At 41.5% G+C, this 16619-nt stretch overlaps 2 protein-coding genes across 3 annotated transcripts; both read right to left on the reverse strand.

The window, feature by feature from the left end:
• Window positions 1–789: 789 nt before the first annotated feature.
• On the reverse strand, window positions 790–11861 carry LOC136445714 (trace amine-associated receptor 13c-like). The gene is made up of 3 exons (XM_066443848.1): window positions 11619–11861; window positions 2108–2293; window positions 790–1437 (listed from the first exon to the last, which is right to left on the reverse strand). Exons 1-3 carry the CDS (start codon window positions 11859–11861, stop codon window positions 790–792), a joined length of 1077 nt encoding a protein of 358 aa, XP_066299945.1.
• A 1387-nt stretch (window positions 11862–13248) lies between these two features.
• LOC136446097 (general transcription factor 3C polypeptide 4-like) lies at window positions 13249–16402 on the reverse strand. 2 transcript variants are annotated; one of them, XM_066444373.1, is made up of 3 exons: window positions 16302–16402; window positions 13766–15796; window positions 13249–13661 (listed from the first exon to the last, which is right to left on the reverse strand). In XM_066444373.1, exon 2 carries the CDS (start codon window positions 15756–15758, stop codon window positions 13794–13796), a length of 1965 nt encoding a protein of 654 aa, XP_066300470.1. In that variant the 5' UTR covers window positions 15759–15796; window positions 16302–16402; the 3' UTR covers window positions 13249–13661; window positions 13766–13793. The 2 variants fall into 2 exon arrangements, with proteins under 2 accessions (XP_066300470.1, XP_066300469.1); XM_066444372.1 differs by having other exon boundaries at window positions 13249–15796.
• Window positions 16403–16619: the final 217 nt, after the last annotated feature.

The raw sequence follows: 16619 nt of genomic DNA on the forward strand, positions 1-16619 counted from the left end.
CAGAAGAAATATCAAGCTAATGTGTATAAATGTCTTTATTATCAATATTTCCGTATAAATAAATGAATCGTCATTCCAGACCGTTATCGCTCCTTTGCAGGAATAACACTTTTTTAACATGATTAGATAGATCAAGGATAGAGAGAACTTTACATGGAGAGAGAACTTTACATAGGGACATTGGTATACATAACATCGCATAATAAGCAGCGACGGACGAAATCACACGGTATATATACGTGTACAATGATACATGCGAATATCTGTGCACAAACTGATCATACAAATAGTCAACTAACAAGGCAATAAACGATTACTTAAACAGACGGATTACCTTTCAAACAACGCAAGTACTATGCAACACTTTCTCCTTATGATTCCTTTTATTAAAGGAAAACTCAACCCCGGAAACAAATCTTCTACTTTTCTTCAAATACTTTTTTCTTTTTAAATCGAATAATTTATCATATCGGCAATTTCATATTGAGTTTGGACTAAGCAGTAGTTGCATTATGCAGTAACAATATCCTGACATCTCCTAAAGTACACTCTATAAATTACAGTCAGGTGCATTATATCATATCGCAAACAACTATTGGACAAGTTCAAAGTGAGAAATGTAACTAATGTTATATAAGAAATCTTAGGTTGATCAGAAAAAGTAAGTGATGTTCAGAAAAATAGAGGTATGGTTGTGTATGTTTGTGTGTGTGTGTGTGTGTGTGTGTGTGTGTGTGTGTGTGTGTGTGTGTGTGTGTGTGTGTGTGTGTGTGTGTGTGTGAATAACTGTCACTCTGCAATAATTTCAATGTAATCGAGGATCACATCTCCGATAGCATTTTTAACATCACGGAACATCCGAATCGATGCTTCTCGGTAGATGGCGTACCGAAACGCGTAGACCATGGCGTCGACGAATGTGTTGGTCAAGACAACAATCTGGAAGACGTCCAGCGCCACGCTTAAAGTAGACATGGCTTCGACTTTAGACAAGAAGTACAGGACAAGAGACGGGAACCAAGTCATCCAGTACACTAGCAGGACGATCCCTAGGGTCTTTGCTGCCTTGAGTTTACTTTCCAAGACATCATGGCCTGGGTTGGGGGAGAGATCCTTCAGGTTTTCCTTGTGTTTCTGTGCGACTCGGTAGATGAGGATGGCGAAGATGCTACTGATGATCATCATGACTAGACACAGGGTGCCGGTGATAGAGCCCTCTGCATCACCGGGTAGACATGGGTAGATGGTCGTCGGGGAGACTTCCATGTCGGTTGCGCCTTGGTAGGTCACCACCCCGACAGTGCCAGTTCGCACCACTCCGACAAACGGGGGCAGGACGGCGATGAGGACGCACGCGGCCATGGCTATTACTATCCGCGAACGTGCCAGCTTCTTCTCGTATTGCATCGGGCAGGTGATGTGAGTGTAGCGGCACACCTGAAACGAATGAGAGATGCGTTACCTCTCACAGGACCCGCGGCACGCTGGCGGCGTCGCTGCGTCCTGAACTGGATTTGTGTTACCCTTGACTTTATAATGGGAATATCATTCAAAGCGAACAAGTACATGTATGACCAAAAAGACAATAAAACACACAAAGCTTAAAAAGATTCGTTTTTTGTCGATGAAATTCGTTGAGTGCTTTGTCAATTCGAGTTTCACTTATTCTACTTTACAATATCCGATTACCAGATCTAGACCGTTATACAGAGAATAGGATAAGATGCCGGATATAGGAGATTCTTTTTACACAACCAGGTAATCTCACCTGCTAACGTTTCGGTGTCTGTCATACACAAACTTAGCCACGTTTGGGACAGTGTTCTCACCGCAAAAGCGCCACCTACATCGGCTACTTATAGCAGTGAGTAGCAGTACTCCAGTCAGAAACTCTGAAGAAGGTGTCTGACAGACACCGAAACGTTAGCAGGTGAGATTACCTAGTTCTGTAAAAAGAATCTCCTATACCCTACATTCTACCAACCTGATGAAATTATTTTCGGAAGTAAGATAAGAAACCAGCCTACACGAAACTACACTACAAGCTACTCTACAACTAGCCAGATACACTAATTGAATATGGCTCAAGATCATGTTCGTTACACACCCATTGGCACATAAGCAGGGAGTGGGACAACACGACGGCAACAGCTCCGAAGAACGTCTGCACCTTGCAGAGCCCTCCGTTGGTGAACGCCCCATGTGCAGTGTTGTGGATACTTATCGGGACGTACAGGAGGGAGCTGAACATGTCCGTCGCTGCTAGCGCTGCCAGGAAGTAGTTGCCAGGCTCCTAGAGTCATAACAAATTGACGGCGTGTTAATGACCGACAAATATTGTTGCAATCTATTCTATGTAAGGCCACAGCAAGTAAATTTTATGGATGACATCCTCCGAAGACTCCAAAATTAATGAGATAGGGCGAAAAAAAAACAAGGCGGGCCAAAAAAACCAAGAGTCCTATATTTTCAAATTTTGAGATCATAAGTCTTGTTAAACAAGAAGTGAGGCGTCAAAATATGATATCATGACCAACAGGTCTTGTATTCCTGTATTCAACCAATGAGGTTTCATATATAATATAAAACCTCCTTGATTTAATGTAAACATGTCCTTGTAGATGTGTATATATTTCAATAGACTAACTACAACAAATGCAGAAAAGAGCTTGTTGTACCATCATGTGAAGCAACTACACTGGGAATCCATATGTGATGAAACACCTTGTGTATACAGCTCAATTAACTAGACCCCCCTTCCCCCGTTATCTATATAATGTCCTTGCTAGAACAAACGCAGAAAACAGCTTGTCATACCATCATGGGCAGGAACTACACTGGGTATTCATATGGAATGAAACACCTTAGGCTTTCAACGTTTACAACATATTTGCCAGTTTTTGGCGTGTTGACCACCGTCGGAAGGCAATGAAATTTCTTGTTTTTTATTTCGAAATCAGGCGAAAATTAATGAGCGCTCTGCTGTCATCCATAAAAATTACTTGCTGTGGCCTAAGCCCGACACAATATTACCACCTACCAAGACTGCGATATTCAATATTATATTGTCATGCCCTGTTCATATGTTAAATTTGTATACAACTCTGTCCAAAAATGAGACAATATGATGCATTTCTGACGCAACATATTGTTGTCAACATACTGTTTTAGAGCAGTAGCATGTACATTATTCGATAGATTATTTCTACTGTTAGTCGTAGATTAATAGTTCTTTATACTAGCTATTAGCACTGATAGTTCAACTATCATGTGCGAAAGTTGCCATGCACTGTACCAGTTACAATTGTCGCGCAGTTCTTCTTCATTGTTAAGCATGGTATCATCTCGGTTGTTTCTACACGTTTAACATTACTTGATAACAAACAAATTACAAGATCGTCACACATGTATAAAGAAAAATGGTAGAAGTCTGAATTGAAACGGAATCTCATATACGACATGATCAAAACAACACTCTAGCCACTTGAGTGTAGCTTGCTTTCTCTGGAATGGTTTTACAACTCAATGTTTCTGATTGTAAATAACGTCTCCTTGTCTTCAAATAGCAAGTAATATCTTAATTCTTATGCCCCTAGTGTACGTAACATCAGTCAGTTCAAGTTTAAGTCTCCATTTAACCTCCTTGGTCTGTTTTGGGGCGTAATCTGAACATTCATTTTAGAGCCATGGTACGAAAGGCTACGATCGAAAAAAATTTTAATCAGAAGTACAGTAACAAAGACCAAGGACATAGAGGCACTGCACTCAAGTGCAAAGCTTACTAGTATATCACAGTGCCACAATAAAGCTACACAATATCAGACAAGGACAAACTAAGCAAGTTTCTAAGCAATTGAAAACTTTCAAGCCTCCTATTCTTGTTCAGTTGAAGCCTTTTCCAGAGTTTGTCATAGGATGTAAGACGTATCTGCCCTTCATATATTTGCTTTAGATATGGGGATCAGACTTTCTCTGACCCTAACAGCGGAAGGTAGTACATCTGATTTGATCTTGGTCTCGTTCCAGCCACCGAGGTCATTCCTCCCTCAATACCTTTCTTTGCATTGCATACCCGGTAAACCGCCTCATGGCGCAACACACCAGGTTTGTGCTGAACAGTAAAAGATGCATATCTGGACGAATCTATTTGATCCACCCACACCGGGAAGAACCCCCTACTCTTTTCGATAAGTGCAGTGGGTTCTTTTACTTGTTAGCGGTGTGGCTCTCCTCAAACGAGGGACCTCCATTTAACGTCCTGTCAGAGGGACGTCTCGAACCGAAGCTAGGTACTCATTTTCATCTCAGTGAAATTCGCATTAAGTGCCTTTCCTGGTGGAATAACGTCGGGACATGTCAGGGGACTCGAACCCAGGACCTCTGGGTTGTGGCCAAACACCCTACCATTGCCCCACGCGTCGCCATATGTTGGAAAAGTGCATCTGCATTGTTGACTGACTGAGCACATAGATCCAGATCAGTTAAATGGATGTCGACGACCTTTTGGTTGGATTCCAGCTTCTCTGAGTGGGACCGGGAGAAGCGCGTGCATGGTGTCTCTGTTTATTGAGTCGCAAAGTGCTTTTTTTGTGCTCTACTCTTAAAAGATCAAAGGTCACCGTTTTAACACCCGTACAGCAAGGGCAGACGTAATTTGATAACCAAGGTGTACTTTAGAAATCGAACATTATACGTCGTGGAACCATGCAATCGAATACACAAGAAATGCTTTAAAACAAGAGTGCTTTTGAAAGAAAGGTCTTTCGCCAAGATTTGTGTGTGAAATGCATCCCCACAAATTCTAAAATATTTTTCAGAGGACGGCCTTCTGGTGGAAACGCTGTTTGTAATATTACGCCTATAAGTTTTTTTTTCCAAGGCTTAATGTTTGCAGACGATGCATATGAATATTGTTTGAACGTTGTTGAGTTTTTGCATTGGAGTCATTTGCATCTGAATGCTAATCTCCTATGGAGACCAATACTGTTTTTGCCCTTTGGATACTGTCACTGTCACCGATAGATCTGCTTGGAGGCCAATGACACTGCTTTTGCCGGTTGGGTACTGTTATGCCACCAATAGATCAGCTTGGAGATTATCTGAATGCCATGGCGTCCACGGAAAACCCAAAACCCAAAATCGCGAACTGGATACTCAGCATAAAGCCGTGTGGCCCCCGGCAAACACAGGAGAGTGTTAAGTTGAAAACTAGTGCATAGGGAATGTAGGCACTGACTCTTTATATACCGGATGGGCTGCGTTTCTCATTTTCTAATTCTCTTTCGAGGATCTCCTCCTGGACTGTACATGGCAGCCAACGGGCTGAATTGCGTGCTTATATTATCTTAATGCAACAGACAAATTCATATTTTTATTACGCCTGGATAATCCTTGTATAAGAAATATTGTCTGTTCATACATTTACACATGTACAAAGAAGCGAGAAGATGTCGACGCTACTGGACTAGCTTAGTTTAATAATACGTTTGTCTTCTCTTTTTTCATGGAGATACTGTTTTGCTTGCGTTTGGTGTTTGTGTGTATGTATGTGTCACCGGACACTTAAAGTCACCATAACTGTAGAACCTGTACATGGATTGTAATGATTTTTGGTATGTGGGTGGGTGTTAGGAGGAGGAAGGTCAAGGTCGATTTTGGGCCCCCTGGCATGTGTGACTGGAACTGCAATGGCGTATTTGTTAAAATCTTCAATGTAGAAGAACTGAAGAGTGGATCGACAGATCGTCATGTTCTTTGGTACGCAGGTAGGTTAGACCAAGTTGTACACACTTAAGTGCAAACTATGCAAATGAGACCGAATTTGCATAAGTAAGAAGGTAAATCGTTTGCATGGGTGTCGTCGGATGCTTAAAGTCAGCATAACTGTAGAACGTGTAGATGGATTGTAATGATATTTGGTATGTGGGTATGCGCTGGGAGGAGAATGGTCAAGGTCGATTTTGGGCCCCCTGGTTTGTGTCCCTGGAACTGCAATGGCCTATTTGTAAAAATGTTCTAAAGGGGTATAACTGAAGGGAGGAACAACAAATTTTCATGTTATTTGGTACGCAGTTAGGTTGGACAGAGATGTACACACTGAAGTGCAAATCGTGCAAAGTTAGTGTGTTTGCGTGCGTGTGCGCGTGTGTGTATGAATTGGTCACCGTGTGTGTATGTACATGTATGTGTCACCGAATGCGTAAAATCAGCATAACTATAGAAAGTGTAGATGAATTGTAATGATATATGTTATGTGGGTAGGTGTGGGGAGGAGAAAGGTCAAGGTCGATTTTGGGCCCTCTGGTATGTGTCACTGGAACTGTAATGGCGTATTTGTCAAAATCTTCAAAGGAGAATAACTGAAGAAAGGAGCGACAGATTTTCATGTTATTTACTTGGCAGGTAGCTTAGAGAGGGTTGTATACAATGAAGTGCAAATTATGCAAATTGGACTTAAGTTGCCTAAGTAATGGGGAAATCTATATTTGCAGTTTTGGCCATTGTAGCACTACTAACAGCTGTTACTAGCTATTGATAGTGAAAGTGGGTCACTGTGGAACCTGAGCCCCCAACATGTGGCCGGGGGTCATACCATTGAGCGATATAATGCGATTTAATAAAAAAAAAGTTTCATGGAGATTTTGGGTCCTAAGACTCTTGTTACAGCTTGTATTGTTGTATTTATGTCCTTGTAACGTTATGCACAATAAAGGTCTTTCATTCATTCATTCATTATACAAGTAGTACTTTAAAACTAGTTATTTACAAGTTAACCACACTACAGCCGCATATCTAGGATTTTAGTCATGTAGGCTCTTGTTCCAAAACTTCCCACCGGCAGTCGAATCCCTTCCCCCAAATTATGTCAACGTCAGTGTCAATCTAGACCTTTATTGCACACGTTAATGCCACTGGGTTGAGTTTAGGTTATAACAAACGTAACGTTCACAGATACCTGTATACATTGTCAAGCTAGCACAGGAACTGTGATCAACCAAGTGATTTGGACTTCTCATCCTTTAGCTGTGATTGTGAAAATGTAAGAACAGATTTGTTTTATAATCAAAGGTTTGTTTGAACTACCAGACCTGAACGTTGGAGCACTGAGAAAATTTACGAAATTTGCCCAAATACCGATTTTAGTAGTACTTGGAGTACAGATTTTTCCACATTTTCCCAATTATACATTTACCTCATATAGGCTTTTTATCACTTGGTAATCTTCTGCACATGTCTATTCTGTACATGTATCAATACAAAACGCCCATTATTGCATGGGGAGGGAGTGAAATATGCTGTATTTGCTCAGGAGCAAATGACGACCTTTTAGTTTCCTATGTGTTATGTAGTTTGTGCAATATATGTTGATAAGGACCACAGGAATAATAGCAATGGACATTGTAAAGCTAATCGTGGATCCAAATAAACTCAACTCAACGTTTGATGCAAATGTCAAGCCTATGGACGGCTTATAGGTAAATCTCTACGATTTTTCAGCCACACACGGCGACTGATCCTACAATCACAACACGATGTTACCACCCTCGTAAACCAGGACCGCCTATCGCTCGACATTACATCGCGAGCGTAAGCGGCCCTGGTAAAAAGCTCCTCTACATATGGTTATAGCGACGTCACCTGCTTCCCCTCATCGGAAGCAGCGCGCAAAGAACGCCGGGAATCAACCAATCAGGTTACGTGTTACATCGTTGCTTTGGTTACCCAAAACAAATGTCAGCCGATAGTTGTTTTGGGTAACCAAAGTAACGATGTAACACGTAACCTGACTGGTTGATAGCTTCCCGGCGTTCTTTGCGCGCTGCTTCCGATGAGGGGAAGCAGGTGATGTCGCTATAACCATATGTAGCGGAGCTTTTTACCAGGGCCGCTTACGCTCGCGATGTAACGTCGAGCGATAGGCGGTCCTGGTTTACGAGGCTGGATGTTACAAGTTATGCATGAAGGTGTTTCCTCAGAACAAGGGATTATAACGTAATTTCCTGGATCATTCCGATGCACATCTATTTCATTAAACATAGATTTCCAAATCATTCATCTAACAAAGACTTGTGTTTGAAATATCATAACACAATTATTGGGTTCTCCATAACAGACGGGAACCCAGCCTACTTCTACCATCACAATATTTCTAGTGCTTGTCTCAAATAATTACATGGTGTAGATCGTAGACTCAGTGAGTTCCAACTAAATCAAGAGAAACTGCTTGGTTCAATCATTGTCTCCTCCTTGCTATTCGTGGCGCTTGTATGTACGAACTACGTAATGAAAAGGGTATTTATTTATTGTCAAATGATACAATACATTACACCGACTCTCGAGGCAGCTTAGCTGATATTGGAGAGTCGACATTTATGGACAGACAGATACTTAGGGAATGGAAAATTTACACAACACTAGTTTAAATACAATGCTACAATCAACCAATAAAAATCAGCCTTACAATCCAATTAACATCGTTAAGTCATTTGAACAAATGCATAAATACATAACTATGTACATGGGATAAAATAGATAAAAAGGTATTCAAAAGGGTATTTATCTATATGATGTCATTAGTAATGCTGAATACGACATTTGCATCAGAGTCTCTAATACCTAATACAAGATGAGATAAAGTTAGTTCTTTTCAGTTTCTTCCGTGGAATATATCTTAAAGGCAACCAGAGCAAAATTAGAGCCCAAAAGGCGGAAATTTAAAAAAAATGCTGGAATCTTTATGGTAGTGATATTTACTAACCTTTTTTAGCACATTTGAGTAATAACTTCATTTGAGCATTTTAAAACCGCGCAATATCGTGCCGTACGATGATTTGCTTAGTTTTGCGAGCCTACAAAAACTCCGGCAACGATTTTCAGTGAGTTCTCACATCACAGCAACGTCGTATTTTTGCTATACACTGTGATAGTGTTGTTTGAACTGATAATGTATAGACATGACTAAATAAATTTGACTTTCAGAATCCGATTTTCCGGCCCTTATATTGCTTGGGTTTCCTTTAAAGATATACATTATCATCGTGCGTCGTTGGCACCCTCAGTCAACGTTAACGCCGACGCGACCATTAGTGAAATGTATGTACATTTTCTTCAACAAATGCTAGCCCCAGTTGACCTGATCGTGAGTGAGCTCAAGAAAGTAGAAAGGGTGGTGTGCGAGCGCCAATTAAGGAGGCTCGAAGAAGTTCTCGGCGATGAATAACAGTCTTAGATACATCCACAATACTTGACTTTCAAAGTAGTCCCTAACCATGCACCTGCACGAGGGGCATCTATTACTGCGGCCGAAGAATAATTTGGTTGAATGATATCACGATGCAACAGAGATTTCAAATATTTCTTTCCTTTTAATAGGGTACCCTAAAGTTAATATTTCCGTAGAAGTCCTCTCCGGTTTTTTTGGAAACGAGTTGCACCATTTTGTAACCTACAGTGTTTTGTTTCTCTATATGACCTGTGTGACATCTATTACTGAGGTCTAAGGCTTCAAATTAAAGCTTATAGAAGTCTTCTCTACGGTTCTTGGAAACTTATTGCACGATATATGTATATAACATTTTTGTATCTCAGTAGTAGACATACTAATGATTTCACCGTCAGTGTTTCTACTATTTGCTTCTCTGTATGGCATCTATTGCTGAGGTCAAAGGTTTCAAAGCTTATAGAAGTTTTTTCTACGGTTCTTGGAAACCTGTTGCACGATATATGTATATAACATTTTGTATCTCAGTAGTAGACATGTTGATTTGTTTCTCTGTATGACCTGTGTGACATCTATTACTGAGACTTTACTTTACCCCGTCCGTCGCGCCAGTATCGTAGAAGCGGTACCTTTCTCCCTTGTCGCAGGCCTGTGAAAACTTTCTCTCTCCACTTCAGATCTGCGGCTGTGTCGTCGGTGAAGTAATAAGACTCGTGTTGTAGCCTTGTGCGTGTCAGTTTCCTGATGTGTACTTTATCCCGGTATAAACCGTTCGGCTTAAGGAGAATGTGTTGGGGTATTCCGTCGCTATCCTTGTTTCTTGGGCCATCTGGGTGCGCGCGGTCAATCTTGATGTGGTCAAGGCCAAACTTTATAATTTTCCTTTAAAATCTTCTCTACTGTCAAGACGCAGTTTTCTCCTTTCTGTACTCCACGGTCGATGATTCGGACATTGTTCCGACGCAAGAAAAACGCTCCATTTTGTTGCACTTCTGCTGAAGTTCCTCCACAGCCTCCTCTGTAGTTTTCAGTTGATGTGTACTAGTAATTGATTTAATCTGTTTGGCGGACTCACGCCGTGCCTTTTCAACTTCCTGCGTTTTCTTTTCCATGTCCTCCATGCGGGCTTCAAGAAGTTGGACATTTTTCTACACATTTTCTTCCAAAGCCCTCACTTCTTTTTGGAGCTCCTTCTTGCCTTCTAAGATTTTATCGAACTGTTTTTTCATTCAAAGAAGAATCAAATAAATGAACAAAGACAAAGTGACGGCCTACTCAAGTTGTGCACAACTTACATTCTAGCCGCCACTTGTACATTATGGAAAATAAAATGTTTGACAACACACTTAAACATGAATGACAGGAAAAACTAGTTGAACGTGAGTCCGACCCCCATCAGCGGAAAAGAAAGCAAAAGAACACATATAACTAAACACGTTTGGTTGCTATGACATAGCTCTGAGCGGCTAACGTAATTTTACAGTTAATACTAGAAGAACTAATGGAACTACCACGTAAAATTAAAAGTTGTCTGCCGTTGTCAGAGAGGGTGTTGAAATTAACTATCTGTTCAAGGATCCCAGAAAGCTTGTCGAGGAGGACTGAACGCTGGTAAGTATATGTAGGGCAATGTAATAGGTAATAGGAAAGAGGTATAATACCTGGTTTTCCAGTCCTATCCTTAGTTACTGACGAAAGGCAGTGGATACTGTCTGAAACGTCTGACTGTTTCAAAATTTTATCCAGTTGCTTGAGTAACTATTCTAGTGTAATAGGTATTGAGTAATCGTTTTGCATGGACACCCGCGGCTACAGGCTGGGCTTGTAACAAGGGCTTCTTTTTTGCCGTCGCTCGCCTTCCCCGATCACTTATTTGGACACTTTCGTAGTGGATCACACCCAGGGGAAGTACAGAGTATCGAAACAAAGTCTGAAAGGCACTAAATATGACAAGAACTGCTCATTTACGGGAGCTTGCTTAGCGTCCGACTTACTCCCGTGCTGCCATGACGTCAACCGAATCTTAGTTTTGTATGACATACCCACAACTGTACCAACAATGTCTTTGTTGTCGTATGACTTATGAGACGGTAAATTTACCTAAAATTTAAAGATGCAAAAAAATAGAAAAGATGGCTCAGAACCGACCTGATTGGAGAAGAACGGTACACTAGAGACGTAGATTTTTATTTATTTTTTGTTTATTCATTTACTAGCAAGTGTTACAGAACACTACACAGACTCTCAGGCAGCATGGCTGATTGTCGAGAGCCAACATTTACAGAGACAAAACACAAATGTGTGAATAGAAATTACACTAAGTTATAACACAGTTTAAAGAATCATTAACTACCCAACGTTGAGGAGACCTTGTCAAGTATCAAGTAAGTAAATTTACCTGCATGGATTCCCTGGTAGCGATGACCGCCACCAAGCAGCCGTTTCCCAGGACGGACATTAAGATGAAGCCGACCAGTATGATGATGACTACCGGGCGCCATGACGGATACATGCCGTACAACCCGCACAGGAGCGGGCTGAAGCTCGAGACCGTCACGGTGGTGTTCTTCACCGTGACGTTCCGGCTGATCACGTCGCACGTGGCGTGTGTGATGTTTCCCAGCGAGTGGAGAGCTTCCATACCTGTTCCTCACTACCTGGCAGCGATGCTATTAAAGGAGATACAACCAGCCCAGATAGGACCCTTCCGTTCTTATCGCCTCCTTGAATAGACTGATAGTACGAAATTGCAGATGGAAAGATAAGGAGCTTCCGTTTCTTGTAGAATAATTCTTCAATATGAATAAATGTTTCACAAATTGACCAAATTACTGCATTGAATCACATCTTTCAGAAAGGAATTTCCCGTCTATGTTCTTAATGCAATACGGAAATAAAGTTTACAAAGTTTCAAAGTAAGTGATGTCAGCAAAATGTTTTCACCAGCAGTCGAGTGCATCAGAACAAATGGTCAGCCCAAACCAGTTAGAACATGTCTGCCATGCTGTCTACTTGTGATGTAAGTCTACTTATACTAGGCTTACGTCGTATGCTTTAAGTCACAATCTTTTACATCTCAAACAGTAAAAAGACCTTTGGTGCATACAAAGTATTCCATTCCAATCTGTTTGAAAGTACAAGTAAGCAATGTTGACGTCAACGAGATCTTGTCATCAGCAGTCTAGTGCATCAGAGCAAGTTGCAGGTCAAGACCATCCCTACAAGGGGTGGATACCGGTTCGGCTTAATAAGGTCCAAGTTTAGGTCCAGAGATTTAGGTTCAGGTCCAGACCTGAACCTGTCCAGTTGATGTTTTGTTTTATTAGACCAATATTAAGCATAGAGAATAATACTGACACGCACGACTATAAAGGTTTCTTGGTGAGAAGACTTTCAAGATTAACCAGTATTTGATATTTGAATGTTGCACTTATAAATGCCTTTTTTGTCAGAGGGAAGACTCAAAACGCTTTTTATCAGACAAAATAGAAAAATATATTTGTACTTTGTCAGTTTTTTTTTTGACTCAGGTTTTTGGCTTTCAGGTTTTTTGGACTCGGTTCTTGGATGTTATAAAGGTCCGAATCAGGTCCAGCGAACCGGTATCCACCCCTAACCCCTACACTTTCATGACATGCACCTTTCTAACCTCAACATGTCCTGACGCTTGCTGCTTTGCCATGTGGATCAAATTCTGAGAATCCAGAGAGTAAAAGTTAAAACCCTCCTCAGACATGGGTGGGATTTCATTTTCATGAATGCTGACGCAACGCCGGCAGTACCTTGTATGGAGGAGCTTTATGTATTATCCCCAGGTGTCTCTGCACATGAAAGAAGTCAGCATGTACCTCGAGAAGAGTAACTCAATATTCTTAACTGAATACGTGATGAGCCATGATGGCGCTATTGAAAAAGCATCAAGATTCATCCTTAGCCTTGACCTTACATTACTTAACCATTATGTAGTACATGTAACAGAAAATAACCTGTAATTTAAGCCTTTGATAAAGAACAGTGTCAACCATGCGTTACTTAACATTCACTCCCACACATTTACTTATGAAGTAATCACACCTTTCCCTGAGGGGACAAGTGTTAAGGACATATATTTATTCAAAGGAAACACTTACTTGCATTTGCTGTAATTTTACAAATTGTCAAATTAGATACTGCCTTGCTCCTTAATGTACAGAAATACACTTTGAAAGCCATACAGATTTTGTTCAGGATTTGATTGCTTCCGCACTACAAATGTGTAGAATTACATTTACGTAGCCACTAGGAAAAAGTGCTTAAGTGAGTCACAATAATACTTAAGGACGAAAATGAAGGGCAGAACAATTTCAAAAGGACTATTAAATCTGACTGTTTGTAGACAACATACCAAAGCTACATGTAGTGGGTTTTTGCAAACATACTTTTTTGTACTGGCATGAATAGAATATTTCTATGTTGTATGTGTATCTGCTGCTTGTAAAAAAAAAGGCGTACCTTTTATTTATTCATTGTGCAAGGTAATAGGGACAGCCATGATATGATAGATACATGACTAAAAATTAGATTTATGGTACTATCACAGCAGGTTTCCACTACAGAAAGTACAACTGTTGCTCATCAGCAGTTCTGGACAGATTTCTCTACTCCCCCTAGCAGTTTTGGGCAGAGCTGCAGCACCACACAGCTTGCATTTCCTGTAGGGAACCACTTGACAGGCCGCAAACGTCAGGCAGCAGCGTTCCCAAGAGTGGCCGTTTTTGCACGTCGCTGCTCTGACATCCTCAAATTCGATTGGTCCCTGACATAATTTGCATATCTCTGCAAGGTGTTCGGTTACAGAAGTGGTCGCTGGAAGGTCAGTGTTACCATGACCCTCTTTCTTCAGCCACTCTAGAATGGTTCTCATTAGTGGCGACATGGAACTGCCTGTTTCCTCTCTGCCAAACATGCTCTGTATGTGTTTCACAGCCAAAAAGGTGGTCACTCTTGCTAGTGTGTCTTCCAAGTCTTTCACAGTTCCTTCATCAGCAAGATCCTCCTTCTCTTTCTCCAGTGCAATGGAGAGTTTTAACAGGAAGAACTGAAGATGTGGATGTGTCTTAGGAGGCTCCTCATACAGTATGGACTGTAGGTCAGGGGGCAACGACCTATCGGATGATGACCTCTGTCTCACATACTCTACCAAGTCTATGTTGTGTGCCAGACTCCCTGTCTTTGGTGATACCAAAGCCGCTGTTACTTCTTCTTGAGACTTCAACTGTAGAAAGTTCATCTGAAGCTTCACCACGCCATTCAGGGTATCGGTTAGTCCAGAGACGCACCCCAGGAACACTGAGTTCTTTGAGCGTGTAATGCCGTACCCGCGCTTGAGCAAAGAAGACTTGGTATCAATGGGAAATGCTTCTAATGACAAGCCTGATTCGTTTCTCCTGATGTTAGTTACTGTCATTGTACTGCCCATGCAGCAAGTGTATATCTTGTGTTCTGCGCTCAAAGCTAGCCCCGAGATAGGCATAGGATGAATGGCATCGGTCCATGCAGTGTGTAAAAGTGTGATGTTGTCCCCTGAGTTCTGTATCTCAAAACACATCACATAAGGCCCTTTGCTTGCCACAAGGATGCTTCCACTCTTTTCTAGGGGCCTGGACTTCATAGATGTTACAGCTACCAGATCTTGCTCCTTCCATATCACTGTTGGTGTTGTCAGGAAGGTCGGTGACCCTGCATCTACAGCTATTGGCCATATGGAGATTGTCCCATCCAGATGGCCAACAGCAATGCCCCCTGGTGGATTGTTCTCTTGCTGCACCCAAGCCAGGCATGTGATGCATTTAGAAGGTGTTTCAATCTGTTGTTGAACTACAGCACTTGTGTGGTCAACAATGGGACATTTGAACCCCCACACAACAACCTGGCCACTACTGGTGGCCACTGCTAACATGACGTGCCTGTCAAGTTCAAATCCATTCCCTGTATCACAATCCTTGGTCTTACAGAAAGTCTCTGACCACTGCATGTCCGTAGCAAACAGTTTGGCCGATCCTTTGTCTGATTTTGCAGACGCTTTAGGGCTGGATTCTAGCGCTGAGAAGTCTAGAACCTCCTGCCACTGTAGCTGGTTGTGCTGCAAACAGTGGAGAACCAAACGGTGGTCCAAGGTCAAGGTCGTCAACAAACACCTTCCATTCGCACCACACTCTAACGGTGACCAGCGGACTGTCCGGTACCCATTCTCTGTGGCTATGACCTGACCGTGCCTATATCCTTCCGACAGATTGGCTCCGCTTCCACCTTTAGTCTTTGCACTGACTGGAATGAACGTTTTCTGCATCTTAAAGTTCTTGTCGATATGGTCAGCTGAGGACAGTAAGGACAGGCAGTACACGCCTTTTTTGGTCGCCACGGCGATACGACTGTCGTCAGACCAGTCAATGATGTCGACACTACAGGCTTCATGGTCTAGTGGGATAACTTGTGGGTGTAAACTTAAGCTGGTATTTTCATTGGCAGCTGTCGCATTAGAGCTGCTTGAATCTTCCATTCTTACGTCTTGAGCTGCTCTTTTGAGGTATTTCACACCTGTTTGAAGAAAAAGAGACCATTTGATTTGTATTGGATTGGAAATTTGCAACCGAAAAACAAATACTGTTGAATATCAAATTATAAGTTGATGTTTCCTCGAATATTTTTTTTCCTTCTGATGTCCTTAGGACATCTCGGTGTAGAAGGCTTCTTCTTGCCTGTTAGACACCCTCTTCTCATTCAGCGTGAATCCTATTCTTCCACCATGCATGAAGGACATTATATAGTGGCCTTGTTAACAAAGAATCAGATGAGGGTGACACTACAGCTGGGGGAAGCCTACTTAACCGATTATTATGATCCTCAAGGTATCCGCAAGGTAAGCTCTACGTGTGCAAATCTTTAAGAAAATGCCCCCCTCCCCAATAAATCCCCCATCGTACAGAATCCAACGTACAACAGTTTTAGGCAATCTAATTAAAGCAACCACGAATGACAGCTAGCGTGTTCAATGCTACAATGAAAGACTTCACCAGAAAGTAGAATTTGTCCCGCAACCTACCAAACTTTATGCTGTTGCCGTTGTTGATTATCGAAACTCAAGAAACTTCCCGCTTTCTGTCCATGTGAAACACGCAACCGAGATGGATTCTACCATTTGATATAGGGGGTTAAATATTTTTGAAGGTATTGAAAAGTATTTAAAATTCAACATTAAAATTAAAGTATCCAAGTAAATACATTAATATAATAATTAAACTATATAATATGTGTAATCATATGTCAGACGATAGGTTAAAAAGGAGAGTAATTTTGTATTCAATTTTTACCACACCCCTATTTAACTATTGTTAATAACGGAAGTGATGTAATAGGCTCT

This window comes from Branchiostoma lanceolatum, chromosome 12, assembly GCF_035083965.1.
Source record: "Branchiostoma lanceolatum isolate klBraLanc5 chromosome 12, klBraLanc5.hap2, whole genome shotgun sequence".
NCBI classification, from domain to species: domain Eukaryota; kingdom Metazoa; phylum Chordata; class Leptocardii; order Amphioxiformes; family Branchiostomatidae; genus Branchiostoma; species Branchiostoma lanceolatum.